Source organism: Budorcas taxicolor, chromosome 4 (assembly GCF_023091745.1).
Source record: "Budorcas taxicolor isolate Tak-1 chromosome 4, Takin1.1, whole genome shotgun sequence".
NCBI classification, from domain to species: domain Eukaryota; kingdom Metazoa; phylum Chordata; class Mammalia; order Artiodactyla; family Bovidae; genus Budorcas; species Budorcas taxicolor.
The window spans coordinates 70,827,662-70,844,431 of record NC_068913.1 but is presented as its reverse complement, the minus strand read 5'-3'; the positions used below and the strand labels follow the sequence as shown (position 1 = coordinate 70,844,431).

At 47.5% G+C, this 16,770-nt stretch overlaps 2 protein-coding genes across 2 annotated transcripts; both read right to left on the bottom strand.

The window, feature by feature from the left end:
• Positions 1 to 8,322: 8,322 nt before the first annotated feature.
• HOXA1 (homeobox A1) lies at positions 8,323 to 9,790 on the bottom strand. Its single transcript, XM_052638671.1, has 2 exons — positions 9,145 to 9,790; positions 8,323 to 8,678 (listed from the first exon to the last, which is right to left on the bottom strand). The coding sequence occupies exons 1-2, from the start codon at positions 9,788 to 9,790 to the stop codon at positions 8,323 to 8,325; spliced, it is 1,002 nt and encodes a 333-aa protein (XP_052494631.1).
• A 4,678-nt stretch (positions 9,791 to 14,468) lies between these two features.
• On the bottom strand, positions 14,469 to 16,439 carry HOXA2 (homeobox A2). Its single transcript, XM_052639058.1, has 2 exons — positions 15,950 to 16,439; positions 14,469 to 15,314 (listed from the first exon to the last, which is right to left on the bottom strand). The coding sequence occupies exons 1-2, from the start codon at positions 16,437 to 16,439 to the stop codon at positions 14,575 to 14,577; spliced, it is 1,230 nt and encodes a 409-aa protein (XP_052495018.1). The 3' UTR covers positions 14,469 to 14,574.
• Between the last annotated feature and the right edge of the window lie 331 nt (positions 16,440 to 16,770).

Genomic DNA, 16,770 nt, shown 5'->3' with positions numbered 1-16,770 from the left:
GTAGGCTGCAGTCCATAGGGTCACTGAGGGTCGAACACAACTGAGCGACTTCACTTTCACTTTTCACTTTCATGCATTGGAGAAGGAAATGGCAACCCACTCCAGCGTTCTTGCCTGGAGAATCCCAGGGACGGGGGAGCCTGGTGGGCTGCTGTCTGTGGGGTCACACAGAGTCAGACACAACTGAAGTGACTTAGCAGGAGCAGCAGGCTTCATAATATATGCCTCTGAGTGCTTGTTGAATCTGGTTGCTCTTGTTATTCTCAGTCAGCAAGTGTTACGTGATAAGATAACAGGAGGAATAACCCCTATGGGTGAGGATGAATTATTCTTTTCCTTTTTTCTTTAATGCAAATTGTGACTGGATTTTCGGTATATAAAATAAACAAATGAAAACTGGGGTGTGGGACAGCATGCATTCAAATGTTTCCAGCTGTATGGATGTTAGCTTTCATAGAGACAGTACATCTATAATTTACATTAAATATTTTGAATTTTGTCCACATGTTAGGCATGCCACTGACATAATTTGTGAATATAAGTGGTATCTTTCCTTGCAAATAATTTCCTTAACCAATTACTGTAAGATATGAAAAAAAAATCTTTTATTCTTAAATCAATCCTCTCACAGACTGAACTGTTAAAATTTGACCTCTCTTTAGCTTTGCTTTCATTCAAATATTTGCCATTTGGTAATTTTCCCAAGAATGTACAGCCACAGTTTGCATATACATCTGATATTAAAGTTTATGCCTTCTCCGTCTAATTCTTTACCAGTGAGCAATCATCCATGCTAGTACCTGTATCAAACACTGATAATCTGATAACTCTTTGTAGAGGACTTATGTGGTTAGCTATCTGGGGAAACAATACAACAAAATGAATAAGAATTTAGGCTCTGGATTCACTGGACAAGTCACTTAACATCTTAGAATTCTCCATTTTCTTATCTGAAAATCAAGATAATAAAATACTTCCTTCTCAGGGCTAATTAAGTGAATTACTGTGTGTAAAGTATTTGACATAGGACCTGGCTCAGGGTAACCACAAATAAAAATCTGAAAAATCACATAAATTTTAGAGAATAACTTAAAAGTCAACAAAAGCATACATCTTATTTTCTAATTTAAGAATCTCAAAGCACATTCCTAACCCTATACTGTGAAGGAGAAAAGAGTAAACACAGGTGTCTTGAATTCCAGTCCAGAGCACTCTCCGAAGAGACTATTTCATCATTATTAAACGTCAAGAGCCCTGCCCTCAGGAAGCATAAGATCTCTTAGGGAGAGTCAAGACTAACATACAACTCTGGTTAGTTGTTCTATAACAAAAGATGGAGTACTGAGGTACTCAGCTGAAAGAGTGGGATGTAGTTCAGGGAACCTTCTAGAAAGAAATGAGACCAGAAGCAAGGTGGGGTTTGACTCTACAACTTCATGAGAAGACGACATTTGAGAACCAAGGATGTTTCCCTGAGCAGAGAAGTACTTGTCTTTCTAGGAACATTCACTACTGAGGAACTATTTAGAAACTCATCACACCTGCAAACCCCTACCTCTACCCTCAAAGCATCTGAATTGAACCAGAAGGGGAATTAATATGTTACTCAATTAAATACACTTTGAAAATCTGGAAAGAAGAGACAGGCCGGGAGTAAAGTCTCCCTCCGCTTTCAAATCAAAAAGGTGAAGCCTAGGCTTCCGACCTGGGTTTCTTCTCCTCGGGGAGAACGTCCTGTCCAGCACCCCAGGTGGGTTCGCGGGCGGGACACATGGCCCTCACCTAGGCCGCGAGGAGTTAGGCGGCCGCCTGCGGCATCGTAGGCCGCAGCTCAGCCCCTGGGACTCGCTCCCAGGAGCCCAGACGCAGGGGTGCTGGCTGGGAAAGAAGGAGGAGACTGGAGGCGAGACGGTCCCTAGAGGCACTGCGGGGCTCTCGGCCGCCGCAGCGGACGCGCCCCGACTCCCGCGGCGTTCACTGTCAACCCCGCGCGCGCTTGGCCGGGATCGGCAGCGCCCGCACACCCCGAGACCTGGCTGCTGCTGCCTCCTGATCCGCGTGGGTCCCGCGAGGACGCGAAAGGCAGCCGCGGCTTTCGCTCCGGATCTCAGAGCGAGAAGGCAGGGAAGCCGAGGGGGGGAAAGTAGTAGTAGCCGTCACGTCTGGGCTCTCTCCACCCCCGCGGGCCCGCGGAGACCGGACGGCAACCCCCACCTCCCCGGCCTCCGCCAACCCGGTCCCCGGAGGCCAGGTCTCTGCGCCCACGATGCTCTCCCAGAGGTTCAGGCAGCTGCTCCCTGTGAGCCCTGAAGCAAGGACCTCATTTGCTCCTCAGAATGGAAAATTCCTGTCCAAGAAGATTGCTGACACTGGGTGGGAGCGAGGGAAGGTTCCCTACCATCTTAAGTCATTGCTTTCTGCCTTTACGTTATGGGTCTGGGCGATTTTTCTTTTAAAAGGCAGCAGGTCGTAATTTGTGAAATGTCCAGCGCGGCTAAAATGTTTCCCGACTTAAAAAGAAAAAAGCCATTCAATAATTTTTCCTTTATTTTCTGTTGCAAACAGTTGCTTAGTGCTTAGGAAAAAAAAAACCAACAAAACCTAAAAACCAAATAACCACCCAAACCTAAAAGGAAAACGTAAAACAATCTGATTTCTATTGATTAGCCCTGTGACTAGACGTTTGACAAACACATTTTTAACAAGAAAAATATAATGGAATGTTTTAAAATGGAGACATTTTAGATGTGTCTGAAATGTTGAAAAAACTGGTCTTTTCATTTATTTGAAATAAGCTAAAAACACAATCTCTAGACTATTTTGCCTGATATAACAGACCATAGGCTAGAGTCTACTGAGCAGCTTTGCTTGATTGATATTTGGTTTTCAGTTCTGCAGCCCGAAAAGCAGCTATATTGGATAATTGGCTTTATTTAAAATAAGGCTCTAAAACGCTAGGGATTCCAGTTCAGTTCTTCAAACACTGACAGGCATAGATGTCTCTTTGGGCAGCAAGTTCTGCTGAGATCAGAAGGACCCCACTGATGAAGGAAAGCCGGGCATGTTGTGATGCAAGGAAACCTGATGTTTATTGTTTGGTCTTAGAGTGTGTGCTTGTGTGTGTGTATCTGTGTCTGAGTTTTAGGTTCATGAGTGAGTCTCGGAGAAAATTAAGAAATTTGGACCAGAACCATTTAGGAGGATATGCTCTGCCACAAAACAAACAGAAACAAACAAGCACACACACAAAGAGTCAGGGTTAAGACACCCCCTGGAATGCTCCTGCATCTCTAAGCCCTTTCGAGTGATACCTCTTGCAATTTAAGGGAGGTTGAACTTGGGTTCAGGCAACTCCTCTTTCATTTACTCTTCCCTAGTATAGATTTAAAAACAACAAAAAAATATATATGTTGAACATTGCCTGCTCTACCTCTATTTTTCTATTTTAAGAACACATGTGTATAACAGCAAGTAGCCCAACATTTTGTTGTTCAAACAAGTGGGCAAAAACATTCCATCTGCCATACTGGGAGATTTGTTTCAAAGATTCTGTTATCCTGATGGCCTCAAAATAAAAAAACTTGACTGAGTGTGTGGTTAGTAAGCCAGAAGTAAAAAAATTTAAACAATATCCAGCCTGAAACTAATCATATTGAATAAAATAGGAAGAAACAAAATTAGGAATTTAGAATTCAGAGCACTGACCTCAGGTGCTAAGCCACTCTGGTTTTCATTTGGGAAGTAAGAATATTGATATTATGGGCTCTGTGGCAAATCAATACACCTTTGGGTGATTTATCTCTCTGATTCATAAAAGGGGAGTTTGGGTAGATGGATTTCTTTCTGTTCTGGTCACCTAGGTACAAGAATTCCTAAGACAGAACTTCTAGGTGTTCTCAGAAACGCAGGCAAAAAGGTGATTATTTACAGCAGAGGGTCACCAAAGTTAACTGTCTAGTGAGTAGCTTATCTGATAGGGGCATGCTAACTCATGTTCTTGTGTGTATTGAAAAACCATAGCATTTCTGAGAGAAGTATTGTTCAGTCCCAGCCAATAGAAACAAAGATACTGTTCATGTACCAATTTCAAAATTTTAAAACAGAAGTGTTGCCTGTCATTCAAAATAGTAAATTAAAGACCCAGACTCCTACTCAGACTTCAACTGCAAGGATGATTATTTTTCAGGAAGAAACACAATCTGCAGTGACCGTTTTTCTTCACAGACGTGCTCAGCCATTAGAAAAGCTTAATAAATCCCTATTTAGTATGCATTTATGCAGTGATTACATGAACTTCGACCTCTGAAGAGCTGTAGCAATTAGCTTCAGTGTCCAGCATCTTCTCCCACCATTCCCCACTGGGTTCCTTGGGTCTTCCTTTCTCATCTCAGCAGTTTGTGTGCTAGGAAACATACAGTTTTAAAGTTGACTTTCCACCTGAGGTATTTGCTTCTGCTCAAGTCACTTCCCCCTCTGCTCCCCCCACTCCTGTCTAAACAGCCATCTCAGATGGATATTGGGGCTCTGATCGTTGATATTACTCAAACGCAAATGGATTTCAATTCAATCTTGCCCTGTACTTTCGCAAAGAAGATAAACTCTAATGGCCCAAAGAGTTTCATTTCATAGCTCGTGGCATCTGAAATAAATCGGATCTCTTCTGTCAGGCTAACTTAACATTTTTTAAATATTCAGTGTAATTTATTTTAAGTCAAATGAAAGCTAGTGGCTTGGCCGAAAGCTAGAGGAGGTGGCAGGAGGGCCGCTGAAAAGCCCGTCTCCATGTGCCGCTACCCCCACCCCCCCGCCCAAAAAAAAGCCAGGAAGGCAGAGGAAAGTGTTTTAAGTTTCTAGTAAACACAGTTTAGCAAAAGAATAATAGGAAAGTTATCCCTTTCTCAAAGAGGGATGGAACTATAATTGTTGCCTTTAGCGGAGAGCTCAGATAAACCGCTGGGACTCATTCTAAAGTGACCCATCACTGCATTCATCTCTTCTTGAACTTTCGGTGAACCTGAGATTAAACAGGGGTGAGCAGCTAAGCAGTTTGTTGTTAGCAGCCTTTTCAACAACCCTTTCAGACTGAGTAAATATTGATCGGTTTGAATCTGATTGCCCCAGAGGAAAACACCAGGGCATCTGAATAGCCTCCAAAAGTAAACTTTCAAAGGTGAAGCTGAGAACAGACTTCAGAGTCACAGCACAATTTCAACTCAGTCCCATTTGAGGACACCCTGAATTTCTGGAGTACTTTGAATGAAGGTGAAAGAAGAGAGGAAAAGCATTTGAAAAGTGGAATTTTCTACTGTGTTTAGCCCAAGTCCCTAATTGAGACTCTTGTCCTTTTAAAATTTATCAGTAAAATGTTATTTTGTATTTTCTATCCTCTGTCATTTCAGTTACCATGGCTGTCATTTTTTTCAAGGAGCTGTGCTCTTCAGAGACCTAAACAGGAAAAGAGAGACCTTGAAATAAGATGTGTTAAGCGCCTTTGATTTAATCGATAGGGACAACTAAAAAGATAGTAATGTTTTCCTCGTTGAAAGGTATATTAATGCTTCCTAAATGCATTGCTTGTTAACTGATTTATTCCATGACCTAGAGAAAGCTTGGGATGTTTTACCATAATTCATTGTTCTCCTCTCAGCTACATTAAAACAAACCAGCACCTTGAAGATTGGAATCTCTGGGATTCCAGTGGGTCGGCTCTGCTTTTAGATATTGAAATCTCGGCAGTGGCATGCAAATGACACTTTAACACATTAAAGTATTTCAAAACCAGCCATCTGTTTTGCTGTGTGGTCTTATACTAATAAACAAAAGATACTGTATATGGCCAGGCGGGAAATGAAAGAAAGAGTTGACTGACTTTGAAGTTCTCTTCCATCCACTTGAGTCTTTTAGAAGCAACCCCCAAACCCAGGAGCGGGGGGTGGGGGGGCCGCCGGGTATTGGGTGCTCTTGATATGGCCGCAGCAACCGTGCCTACAGAGTCCAGGCTTGCTCCCTTTGACAGGGAACTACAGGAAATCTCAAGGATGCTCTAGGAGGCCTGCATATTATAAGCTTTTGTAGGATTTCTCCCCTCCCACCCTGAACCCCAACTCATCCTTTGTAAAACACCCTTAGGGAAGGAAGGATGTCATATGTCTGTATTTGTTTGTGATGCTGTAAAATTTCTGCTCTGCTCTTGGAGATAAATTACACCCTCCAAAACTGTGTGAAAGTAAAGGGAACGTGGTAACAGGTCTGGGAGCAGGGTCACTTAGAACTCTTTGCAGGCTTCCTCTATTTGAGAGCAGCAGATACAAGTGTTGGTCAGAAGCAACTTGAATATTGACCAACTTCAGGGCAGCTTCCACAGGTTCACCTGGAAGAACCTGTTGAACCTAGAGAAAATTAATTTTTTTTTCTGAGTTATATGGCATGAAATTAGAGCGGTAGACCCTTTAAAGCCATGAGGGCTGTGAAATCAAAGCTGAATCTGATGGGAATGAGATGTGTAACCCAGAAGGAATTGGGAGCAGGGGTTTAAAAAGTGACAGGAAGGAGTGGATATTGACAGGAGGAACTGGAAGAGGGACGCAGGGTTTACTCTACAGACCACACTGAGTTTAAACAGTGGAATATTTTGGCACACTGACAACCCAAAAAGAAGGAAGAGGGGTGGGGTAGGGACCTCATCCACAAACAGCTTTATACTGGAGCTAATTAAATGTGAATCTCTTGGTTCACTGATGTGAGGAAAGACTGACTGAAGAGTTTCAGCTTTTGAAGGAGATTCTGTTTATATATATGTCAACATTGAGTTGGAGGTGAAAAGGTTAGCACTTGACCCAGGAAGTATCCATGTTTGTTTCAAAAATAGATCTGCTTCATAAATTTCTTCACCATTCTTTTTTTTTTCCATGATAAACTTGATTATAATATAGCAACTGCTGCTCTTTTAGACAAAACCAACCTATTCCATAGACAGTGTTAGGTGCAATTACACTCATAAGGGAAGCTTCAGCTACAAGATGAAAAGCTTTTACTTTTTTTTTCAAGAAAAGGCCCACCTCTTCGAAAATACACACCACCACGCTTCTCCCTTTCCCTACATGAAATGAGCCAACTTTGGAGAAACCAGCAAACTGTAGCCATGTTGAAGCATATCTCAAACTTGAATATATTTATTACAGACATCTTAAGACCCGTAAACTCTGCTCTGGATCACACCACCCCGGGATCCCAGAGCTGTTCACGATTGTACAGGAAATGGGAAATAGCACAAAAGGATAACTGATAGAACTCAGTGTGGCACTTCAGGGACACCAAAACGTGGCGCGTCATGCAAAAGACTATTCACGAATCGCACAAGATGCACATTCGCTGTGCCATCCACCACATTAACAACTGAGCTGAAAATACATCATACCCAGCTAAGATAACTGTGGCAGGGAGAAGCTGGTCTGAATAACACTTTTAGGTCCCAGATAACCCAGCCCAAATTTTAAACAGAGTGTGGCCAGAGAAACAAGAAAGGGTTGGGGATGGGGAGAGATTTAGCCCAGGAAGCAAGGTTTCTGACCCCTGTATTCTGCAGGCCTTCTTAACTCACTGAAGGAACAAACTGAGACTACCCTCTGAGGCATCTGATTGATTTTAAGTGAGAACTTTTATTCTTCAACCTATAATCACATACAAAGTTGTACCAGCTTTGAGAGTTTGCCCACCCTGTTTTAATCTAAACATTAATCTAAACATTTCTAGAAAATCTGTATAAAGATAAATCTTTCAGGACAAAGTATTTACAACCAGCAAACTCACACACATGGAATTAAATTAAGGGATGAATTAATTGTGTAAACACGCTCATAGAGAATCTCTTCCTCATGAGCTCTTGGACTCTCCTCTCTCTCCAGCCTACTTTCAGGGCAGAGTAGGAGAGAACTGTAAATATACAGATAGATAAAAGATGAGAGGCCTCCCTCTGATATATTTCTGCTGGCAAAGGAGACTGTTTTCCAAAGGGCATCTGAAAGGAGCTGTAGGTTCAGTCGAAATCTCCTAAAAGTAGGGGTGTTAGGGGCCATCAGAAAATTGATGCTGGCGCTCAAGCTGCATTAGGGAGCTAACACCCCTTTCCCCCCACCCCCACATCAAGTCTCTCATCTAGAATTCTCTGGAAACACATTATCCCCAGCCAGGAGTCCCCCAGATAGGATCAGAAAGGAAGAGAGAGAGATTGTAAATGGAAAGAAGATAAGCTAAGAATGTGCTTTGGGTAAGAAGTCCCAGCGTGAGGAGTAGCCCTGGCTGCTGAGTGGGGCTGGGGCAGCCTCAGTGGGAGGTAGGTAGAGTGTCTGAGGTAGAAGAACCCGGGGAAGGAACGCAGGGCGAGGAGCTGGACTTCTCTGAGGATTCCTCAGCCTTCTCCTCGCTTCCCGTCGGAGTGGCTGGAGAGATGGGCAAGAGACCCTCCTTCTCTCGTTTCTTCTGCTTCATTCGGCGGTTCTGGAACCAGATCTTCACCTGGGTCTCATTGAGCTGCAGGGACGCGGCAATTTCCACCCTGCGGGCGCGTGTCAGGTACTTGTTAAAGTGAAACTCCTTCTCCAGCTCCGTGAGCTGCTTAGTGGTGAAGTTGGTGCGCACCGCATTGGGCTGACCCATGTAGCCATACTCTCCAATTTTCCCTGGGGGCAATGAGAGGAAAAGGTAAAAATGTTTATAATCATATCAGATTCCCTACACGCTTCAGAGCAACCTTCAGGTAAAAGGGAGAATCAAGACTTTCTCAACCTAATCCGGGCTTGGGAGGGTGAGTGATGAGGTGTAAGGTGTTGAACTGAAGTCAACCATTAGCATGGTCAGACCATGATTAATGGAGCCTGGAGATATTAACAGAATGCTCTCCACACACACACACACCTACCCACTTCCTAAACCTCTAAAATTCAGCCCCTTTGGAAACACAACAGTCCCAGATGCTCCTCTGCCCCCAAAGTACCTGGGGAATCTCTCCACACCCTATAACAGAAGTGGGAGGCAAGAACTTTTCTTAAGAAGAAAAAAAAAAACATGATTAATTTTCCATGGAAACTAAGCATACCAGCTCCTTCCAGAATCATAAAGGAGCATTCATGGAATGGCAAGACTGACCTGTTTTGGGAGGGTTTCTTTTGACTTTCATCCAGTCAAAGGTCTGTGCTGGAGAAGAGGTCTCTGATGCAGGGGAGCGACAGGCTTCTTGGTGGCTGGCGTGGAGAGGGGACAAGGAGTTATTATACGTGGCCAGGGCCAGGCTCTGGTGCTCTTGTCCATATGAGTGGTGAATGTACTGAGGCGAGCCCACCGCGCCCCCGGCATAACCCTGGTGGTGGTGCTGATGCTGGACCATGGGAGATGAGAGGTTTCCAGAGTAAACAGCGGGAGCGCACGAGGGGTACCCACCACTTACTTCTGCTTCCTGATTTAACGTGTAGGGGCTGTAAGGCGCGCCGAAGTTCTGCGCGCCGTAGCTTGGACCACAACTCGAGTGGGAGTAGGACACTCCCAGGTTCCCAGAAGTCTGATAGGTTGTCGGCTGGGGGTGGTGATGGTGGTGGTGGTGGTGGGGCGGGCTGATCTGCACCCCCCTGCCCACTAGGAAGCGGTCGTCGCTGCCACAGCTGTTGGCACTGACCGCGCACGACTGGAAAGTTGTAATTCCGTGGTCGGAGGGGTAGGCTCGCGCTGAGCAGGTCCCCGAGTCGCCACCGCTGAGGATGGGGTATTCCAGGAAGGAGCTCATTCTTGCATTGTCCATCTGTCACTGAGTGACCGGGTCCTGCGAAGTCCTGGGTGACCGTGCCAACTTTCTCACTTCCTCCATGGGGCCCAAGAAGAAAAATGATATGAATGTACAGTGCGCAAGAGGGGGGGCGGGAGGGCGGAGGGCGCTACGGGAGGGGCACGTGATTCTATCAGCCAATGGCGGAGCCTCCTGAGAAAGTTTGTTGGCTCCTGCAGTGATGGATCACCGTTTCAGTGGCATTTAAATCCCCGGCGCTCCCCAGTCTAGGTGACGCGCAGTCGCCCCCCCAGGCAGCCTGGGCGGCAGCAGCAGCTGCGACGGCCGCAGGGGCAGGAGCGGAGCGCTATGGCGAAGGGGAGCAGAAGCTGCTTTCTGCGCGCGCCAACTCCGATCGCCCTCCCCGATCCGGGAGGTGGGGGCTGGAAGGCATCCCCCGTCACCGCCCCCCTCCCCACCGCGCCCAGAAAGATTAATTGGCAAAAGGTGAGAAGCACGAAGGGCTCCGCGGTCTCTCGGGCTGGGAATCAGTGGGGAGGAGGAGCTCGCTGGGCGGCCACTAGCACACTGGCCGAGCCCGGAAAGCCAGGAACTGAAAGGGTCGCTTTCCCGGCTTCCGTCCCTCCTATGGTTCCTTGAGGAGGACCGAGAACGGTGGCGTAGGACATGGTTAGGCCACCAGGTCTCTAAAGTCGGGATGGAGGGGGAAGTACGCAGAGGGCTGGTTCGGGGGAACCCAAGTGGGCGTGGAGGGAACGAGGGCAAGAAAGGAAACTTCCCTTTCTCAAGGAGAGTCCTGAAGCCTCCTTTCCTCCCGCCTCCCCCGCCGCCCCCTCCACCCCCCCGCGCCACACACACACACCTCCCCATCCTCCCCACCCTCTGGCTATTAGTGTGGCAACCGGGAGCTTCTGTAATTCGACGCCCGGGAGAGAGGGTGAGCCTTGGGAGCTAGGCTTGCTGGCCAAGGCTAGGGGTGGCCCGGCTCTTCGCCCTCCCTCTCTCCTCGCTCTCCGCCCCTTTCTCCTCCCCACTTAGCTTTGCTCCGGGAGCCCTACGGGGAGCAACTCCGCCGCTGGATTTTGAGGGCTAGGAGGAGGGGAGAGAGAGATGACGATAGCGGACGTGGCCAGCGTGGGGGCCGGGCCCTGCGCTGCAGGCCATCTGCCGGCTCCCTAGGAACAAGGGGCCTGCAGGCTCCCACCCGGGCCTCAAAGGGGGAGACCACAGCTCCGGCGAAGTACGATGAACTCCTCTTCCCCACCCCCACCCACCCCCGCAAGGTTTCCTGTTTTCTGGAGGGGGACGTTAGAAGTGGTAGAGCCTCTTTTATCTACACCCTCCCATTCAAGTAGGGGTGGGAGCTGGCAGGTGGGAGGGGCGGGGGACAGATGGCTGATGGTGGACAGGACATTCTCTTCTTCCCCAGCAACACCTCCTCCCTTTTGTAACTGACTGTGTAGTTCCTTGTGTAAACCTGCAAGTCTACCCCTAGAGAGACACGTGCAAATCTGAGCGTCATCCCAGGACAGCGTTCCTGTTCTGCATCACCTTCCTCTTACCCCGATGCCCACGGGGTCGTTAATTGCTCTTTACTATTAGGCCTCGTGTCAGCCTTTGGCTTGTACAGAGAAAAGGCCAAACAGAGGCCAAGAATTGATGCATTCTTATGTAAAAGAAGTCCAGACATCATACAAGAATTTTGCAGCCAATGCTGTACAGATTTGACTCTGACCATGTTCACCACATGGGGATCCAACGGATCAAATTTATCGGATTGTGTGTGGCTTTGGGGTTCCCACTCCCCTCCAGCTTTCCCTTCCCGGTTAAAAAAAGGAAGTTTTGCTTGAGGCAGGCACATTTCAGAGGTGTTAGCCTTTCAGGTTTCTGTGTCCTGTTGTCTACCTATACAAGTTCCCTCCTAATCTGTCTCCCCAAGAGGGAAAACGGACAGACATTTGACTGTGGATTCCCTCAGAAGCGAGGGCGCATTTTTTCCTAAACATTTCCTTTTGAAAGGTATTTTCCTGTGACCTGTGACCTATCCCCAATCACAGTTAAGAGGGAGGCCTGGAAAGGTCACTCCTGCCCCCCCCCCCCCATTTCAGCACCTGGAGAAGGGAAAAGGCAAGGAGGCCCTCCTGGAGGTGGCTTCCTTGGGAGTGCCAGGCGTCCAGCCAAGGGAGAAAGAAGGGGCTCTTGGGGGGAAGGAGACAGGACATTAGGGGGTCCAGGCTGGCTTTGCGGACGACCTGCTCTTCCAGCCGAAGCTCGTCGGTAGGTTCTGGCTCTTGCCTCACTCCTGTCCCTTTGTTGGCTTCCTCGGCCCGGGTCTGCACGACCCCCTCCGCCGCAGGGCTTACACCACAAAGTCACTCCAGTCTGCAACCTCTCTCCTTCCTCTGCTAGTTCTGGGCCTCTGAGCTCCTCTCCCGCCACCTCTCTTCCTCCCTCCGGGCTTCTTTTCGCGGCCTTCGTGGGCGGAATGTTTTTCTTGGGATCACACATAAGCTTTCGCTCGCACACAAGTACGCTGCACTGCGGCGGGCTACCGACCCGCCTCCGCGCACCGCTCCCGGCAGGCAGGCTCCCGCGGCGGAGCCGACTCCGCCCAAGCTGGTCGCCCAGAGCGCAGCTCTCCCCGTGCGGCTCACAAAGGCAGCCTCCTCTGGCCTCGAGCCCGGGGGCTTCCGTCCCGGGCTCGTAGCGCGGTTCCTTCCCCACCCCCCACGAAATCCCAGGGCTCATTCCGCCGGGTAGGAGACCCGAGGTCCGTGGGGCAAGTAGACCAGCACCCCACGACTCGAGCCAAAGTCTCTTAAACCGCCCGTGAAGACTGGATGAAAGGCGAGCCCGGCCCCTTGCAAGCCGCTAGTTGGGCTCAAAGCGCCTTTCATGGCTCTGCTAGAAAGGGAAGGAGCGAGGAAGGAACAAAACGCCGCCGAGGCCCGGAGCTGTTCATGGCATCCGCAGCTCAGCCAAGCTGCTGTTGTTTTAAAAGAGCAATAAAAATGAATTATGACTAAACGGCTTCTAACTTAATGCTTTCGGACGGGGATCCCCGGCAAATACGTAAGAGGATTTTTATTTGTGCATGTGTTCCTGCAATTGATCTCTTTGATGACATTCTCATTCATAGAAAGCGTTTGATTTATGAGTGGAGGATGAATCTCAAACAGCAGCGGCTTAGCCCTGGCCGCGGCCCGGCCGCCTGCTCCGCTCCGCTCCGCGCCGAGGGCAGGAGACCTGCCCGGGTCCTCACTCGCCTCCGCCGCTGCCAGGATTTAGGGAGCAAAAAGTTGGGGGAAGTAGGCAGTAAACCCGTGGAGAAAGATCGCGATTTCCTCATAACTTCCAATCCTTTGCTATTAAGAGCCAGGTTCTTAAATCAACCCACCCCCCACACATGTTGCTTACACTCTGTGTTTTCTCACGGTAAGTAGCCATCAGAACAGAGCTCAGTAAGGGAAAAATAAACATGGGGAGACATAAGAAGGGAGGAAAAAAAAACAAAACAGAACAACCCAGCAACATCCCTAGATCACATTTTATTGATATTTCATTTAAAGTGCTTTTTCTCTTTCTCTAGAAACTGGGTTAATCTATAACCTGGGGTGTAGAAACACTCCACTTTAAATCTCATGTTGCTAACCTGACTTCAAAGCTTTAATGATCCATTATTTGCCATGTAAACAGATTTAAGAATGAAATATTGATTTTTCTGACCCTGGAGGAAAAAAAAAAGAATCCTAGAATGACTGAACCAGAGGATTGGAAAGAACCCTTTCTGAAGTGCATTTTTCAGCTAGTAACCATTGTTTTATTTGTTTTTTTTCTGTTTTAGACCTGTTTGCCTGGACCCATCAACAGCTGGGAGACTAATCAACCACATTGAAAATGTTTGGGAATTTGTGGGGGAGGGGGTTGGGATGTAGATATTTGAAACAAACATGTATAAATAAATGAATGGTTGATAACTTAGTAATTGACCTGGAGACTGGTAGCTTGTTAAAGAAACTCCATGTTCCTCCTTGGATTTGGAGGCTTCTGTAGGCACTTTATTTCTCCACTTTCAAAAACTTGGGCTTGGCCCAACTCTGAGGCTGCCCAATCCTGTTTCTATTGCCAATTTAAATCTATGGCTTGAACCTCTATGTTGAAAACCTAATCCATTCCCTTAAAAAAAAAAAAAAAAGAGCAAAACACACTTCTCAGAAGCCCTAACCCTTTTCTGGCTTTCCTTTTTGTTGCTGTTTCTGTCTGTTGAAGACTTTAAACATGCCCATTCAATAAATATATTAAAATTGGAAAAGAAAGTGGATTGTGACCAGAATTTTATTTACCAAGTTAGACTAAAAGAGGAAAAAGAAACTGTTATGAGCCTTGAGAAAGAGGGGGAGGAAAAAAATAAGAAAGCTACTTATAGCAAAGGAGAATTTATTCTACCAAAAATATGCATGACAATGCACCCTAACGTAATACAAAAATAAAAAGAAAGTGAAGATACAATTATATGATCACTTTCTTGCAGGCCTCATATATTGCTTTCAGGAAATCACATAGAGGGTTGTTGGATTAGATTTAAAACAACTAAAACTCCAAAATAGTCTGGAGAAAAGATGACTCTGAAACTGGGTCAAGGGAATCACTAAACAGAAAAATCTTTCAACATTTAAAAGAGGAAGAGGGTAAGTCAAGAAGAAAATAAAATAAAAATTAGAATAAAGGAAGGCAAAACCACCTGGTCAAAGGGGTCTTTTTTTTTTTTTTTTGTGATGCTTTGTTTTGCTTTAATGTTTTTAGTAATTCAGATGCTGCAAGTCAATTGTGGTGAGTGTGTCTGTAAAAAAGTCAAAGCTGTCAGCTGAAATATCTACTGGACTGTCGAGGGAACCTGGCAAACTGGGTGAGACTGCATCTGAAAGCTGCAGGCAGGAATCTGTGGAAAAAACATTAAAGTCCTGCAAAGAGGGGACCTCGAGGGCCTCGGGACTGTCATTGTTTAGGCCAGAGCCACAGTTCTGGCCCATTGTTGACAAGCAGTTAGGAACAGTGGGTGACTGGTGCTGAAAATGTTTCAGATTTTTCTCATTGCTGGTTAAAGGCGAAACTGGGAAACTTTGGGAGTCGCCATTGTGTCCATTGGAAGCCTGCTGCTGAGAGAGGGCATTTTGCTGAAAAGTGTAACCTTCCCTCTCCAGAAGGGCCCCGGAGACGCTGAGGGCTTGCTCAAAGAGCGACTTCTCTTCCTCGTCCTCGTCCACTTTCTCAGAGTCTTCGAGACTTTTAAATTTTCCTTCGCTGTTTTGGTTCTCCTTGCACTGGGTCTGCCTCTTGTGCTTCATCCTCCGGTTCTGAAACCACACTTTCACTTGTCTCTCAGTCAAGTCCAGCAGCGCTGCAATTTCCACCCTTCGGGGTCTGCAAAGGTACTTGTTGAAATGAAATTCTTTTTCCAGCTCTAAAAGCTGCGTGTTGGTGTAAGCAGTTCTCAGGCGCCGAGAGCCCCCGCCGCTGCCATCGGCGATTTCCAGGGATTCTGAGGAAAGGGAAACCAACAAGAGACACACGCACAGTTGGAGGTGGAGGGGTCCGAGCAGGGTTATTCCACTGGAGAATAAATATAGCAGAAAAGATCAACTGCAACAAAATGGCCGCCCCTGAATGCAGTAAAGCTTTTGTGCTGCCCTTCCTGGGAGCCTAGCCTGGGGAGACCCCATCTCTTCCACCTCCATGAGATTCCTGCCTGTAGCTCCCCCCAACCTCTCCATCCGGGAGCAAACTTTATATTAGCCACACCACAATTTATAATTAATGCATCAGCTGCTTAGCTGAGCAAGAGCGATCTATCACTCTTCATTACTGTCAAAAAGCCAAACTCTAGGACAACTAGACAAGAGGAGGTCAGTTCCAACTCAAATAAATCATCCCACATTACACAAGTTAGGGAAAGTTCCCCCACCCCCTTCTTAAAAATATATATATGTCTCATTGTGGATCCCTTGTCTCCACATCAAACCCACTCCTGAGCCCACAGGGGAAGGGAAAGCAGCCAAGCATCTCTCCCTCTCCCCCTTCTCTCCCAGCCCACGCTCCCCTCCCCCATAACCGCTCTCAGGGCAACCCAGAAGGGGAAGAGGGTCCCAGGACCTGGGGCCAAGTCTTTGGACTGACCTTTGTGGCTGAGGCAGGCAGGGCCGGTGGCGGCGGCGGCCGAGGCGGGCGGCAGCACGGTTTTCTTAGCCGCCTTCTTCTCCTTCATCCAGGGGTACTCGGGCGGCTGCAGGGCGCCGGCGGGCACTGGGCTGCCGCGGCTGCCCGCGGGGCTCGGCTTGGGGCGGCCGCCAGCGCCGTGGCGAGGGTGACTGCCCGGGTTCAGGCTGGGAATGGTCTGCTCAAAAGGAGGAGGAATCAGTGTCGAGTGTGAAAGCGTCGAGGTCTTGATTGATGAACTTTGAAATGTATCAGCGACAGGGGGAAAAGATGTCAGGCACTCAGCGAGCGACGGCTGGCTATTGATAAAACCAATCTCTCGCTCAAATTCGTAATTCATGGCCTTCTCCTTGGAGCCCCCTCGGAGAAAAAGTTCCCTCTTCTGGAGGGGTTTGGGGGGGCAAGGCCCAGGAAAAAGGAGAGCGCAGAGGGGGAAAAAAAAATCTATCATAGAAGATCGCTGCTGGGGTGTTTTTTTTCTAATTCACTGATTACAGCCGTATGGGGACCGCGCTACTATTAAACTATTGAATTCATGGAGACAAGGTTGAAATTGGACCGAATTGGCTGTCACATGATTGCTTCTGCCCAATGACAATTTGGGCTTTAATCAAAAGAAGCCACTGTCTGTTTGATTGATCCAAAAAAGTCGGGAAGGAACGCCTCATTGGGGGCCAGCGAGGCTTTATTTACACTTTTTTCAGGGCAAAAATACATATATGTGGGTGTGGGTTGGGAATGCGTGGCAGTGCGTGAGGGCGAAGGTGCCTGCCTGCCTCCCG

Excerpts from the sequence above, each read along its gene's own strand:
- HOXA1 (XM_052638671.1), bottom strand. The coding sequence starts at position 9,790 with ATGGACAATGCAAGAATGAGCTCCTTCCTGGAATACCCCATCCTCAGC. Across the intron at positions 8,679-9,144 it reads AAGAAACCCTCCCAAAACAG|GGAAAATTGGAGAGTATGGC; the intron begins GTCAGTCTTGCC and ends CATTGCCCCCAG.
- HOXA2 (XM_052639058.1), bottom strand. The coding sequence starts at position 16,439 with ATGATAGATTTTTTTTTCCCCCTCTGCGCTCTCCTTTTTCCTGGGCCT. Across the intron at positions 15,315-15,949 it reads TGCCTGCCTCAGCCACAAAG|AATCCCTGGAAATCGCCGAT; the intron begins GTCAGTCCAAAG and ends CCCTTTCCTCAG.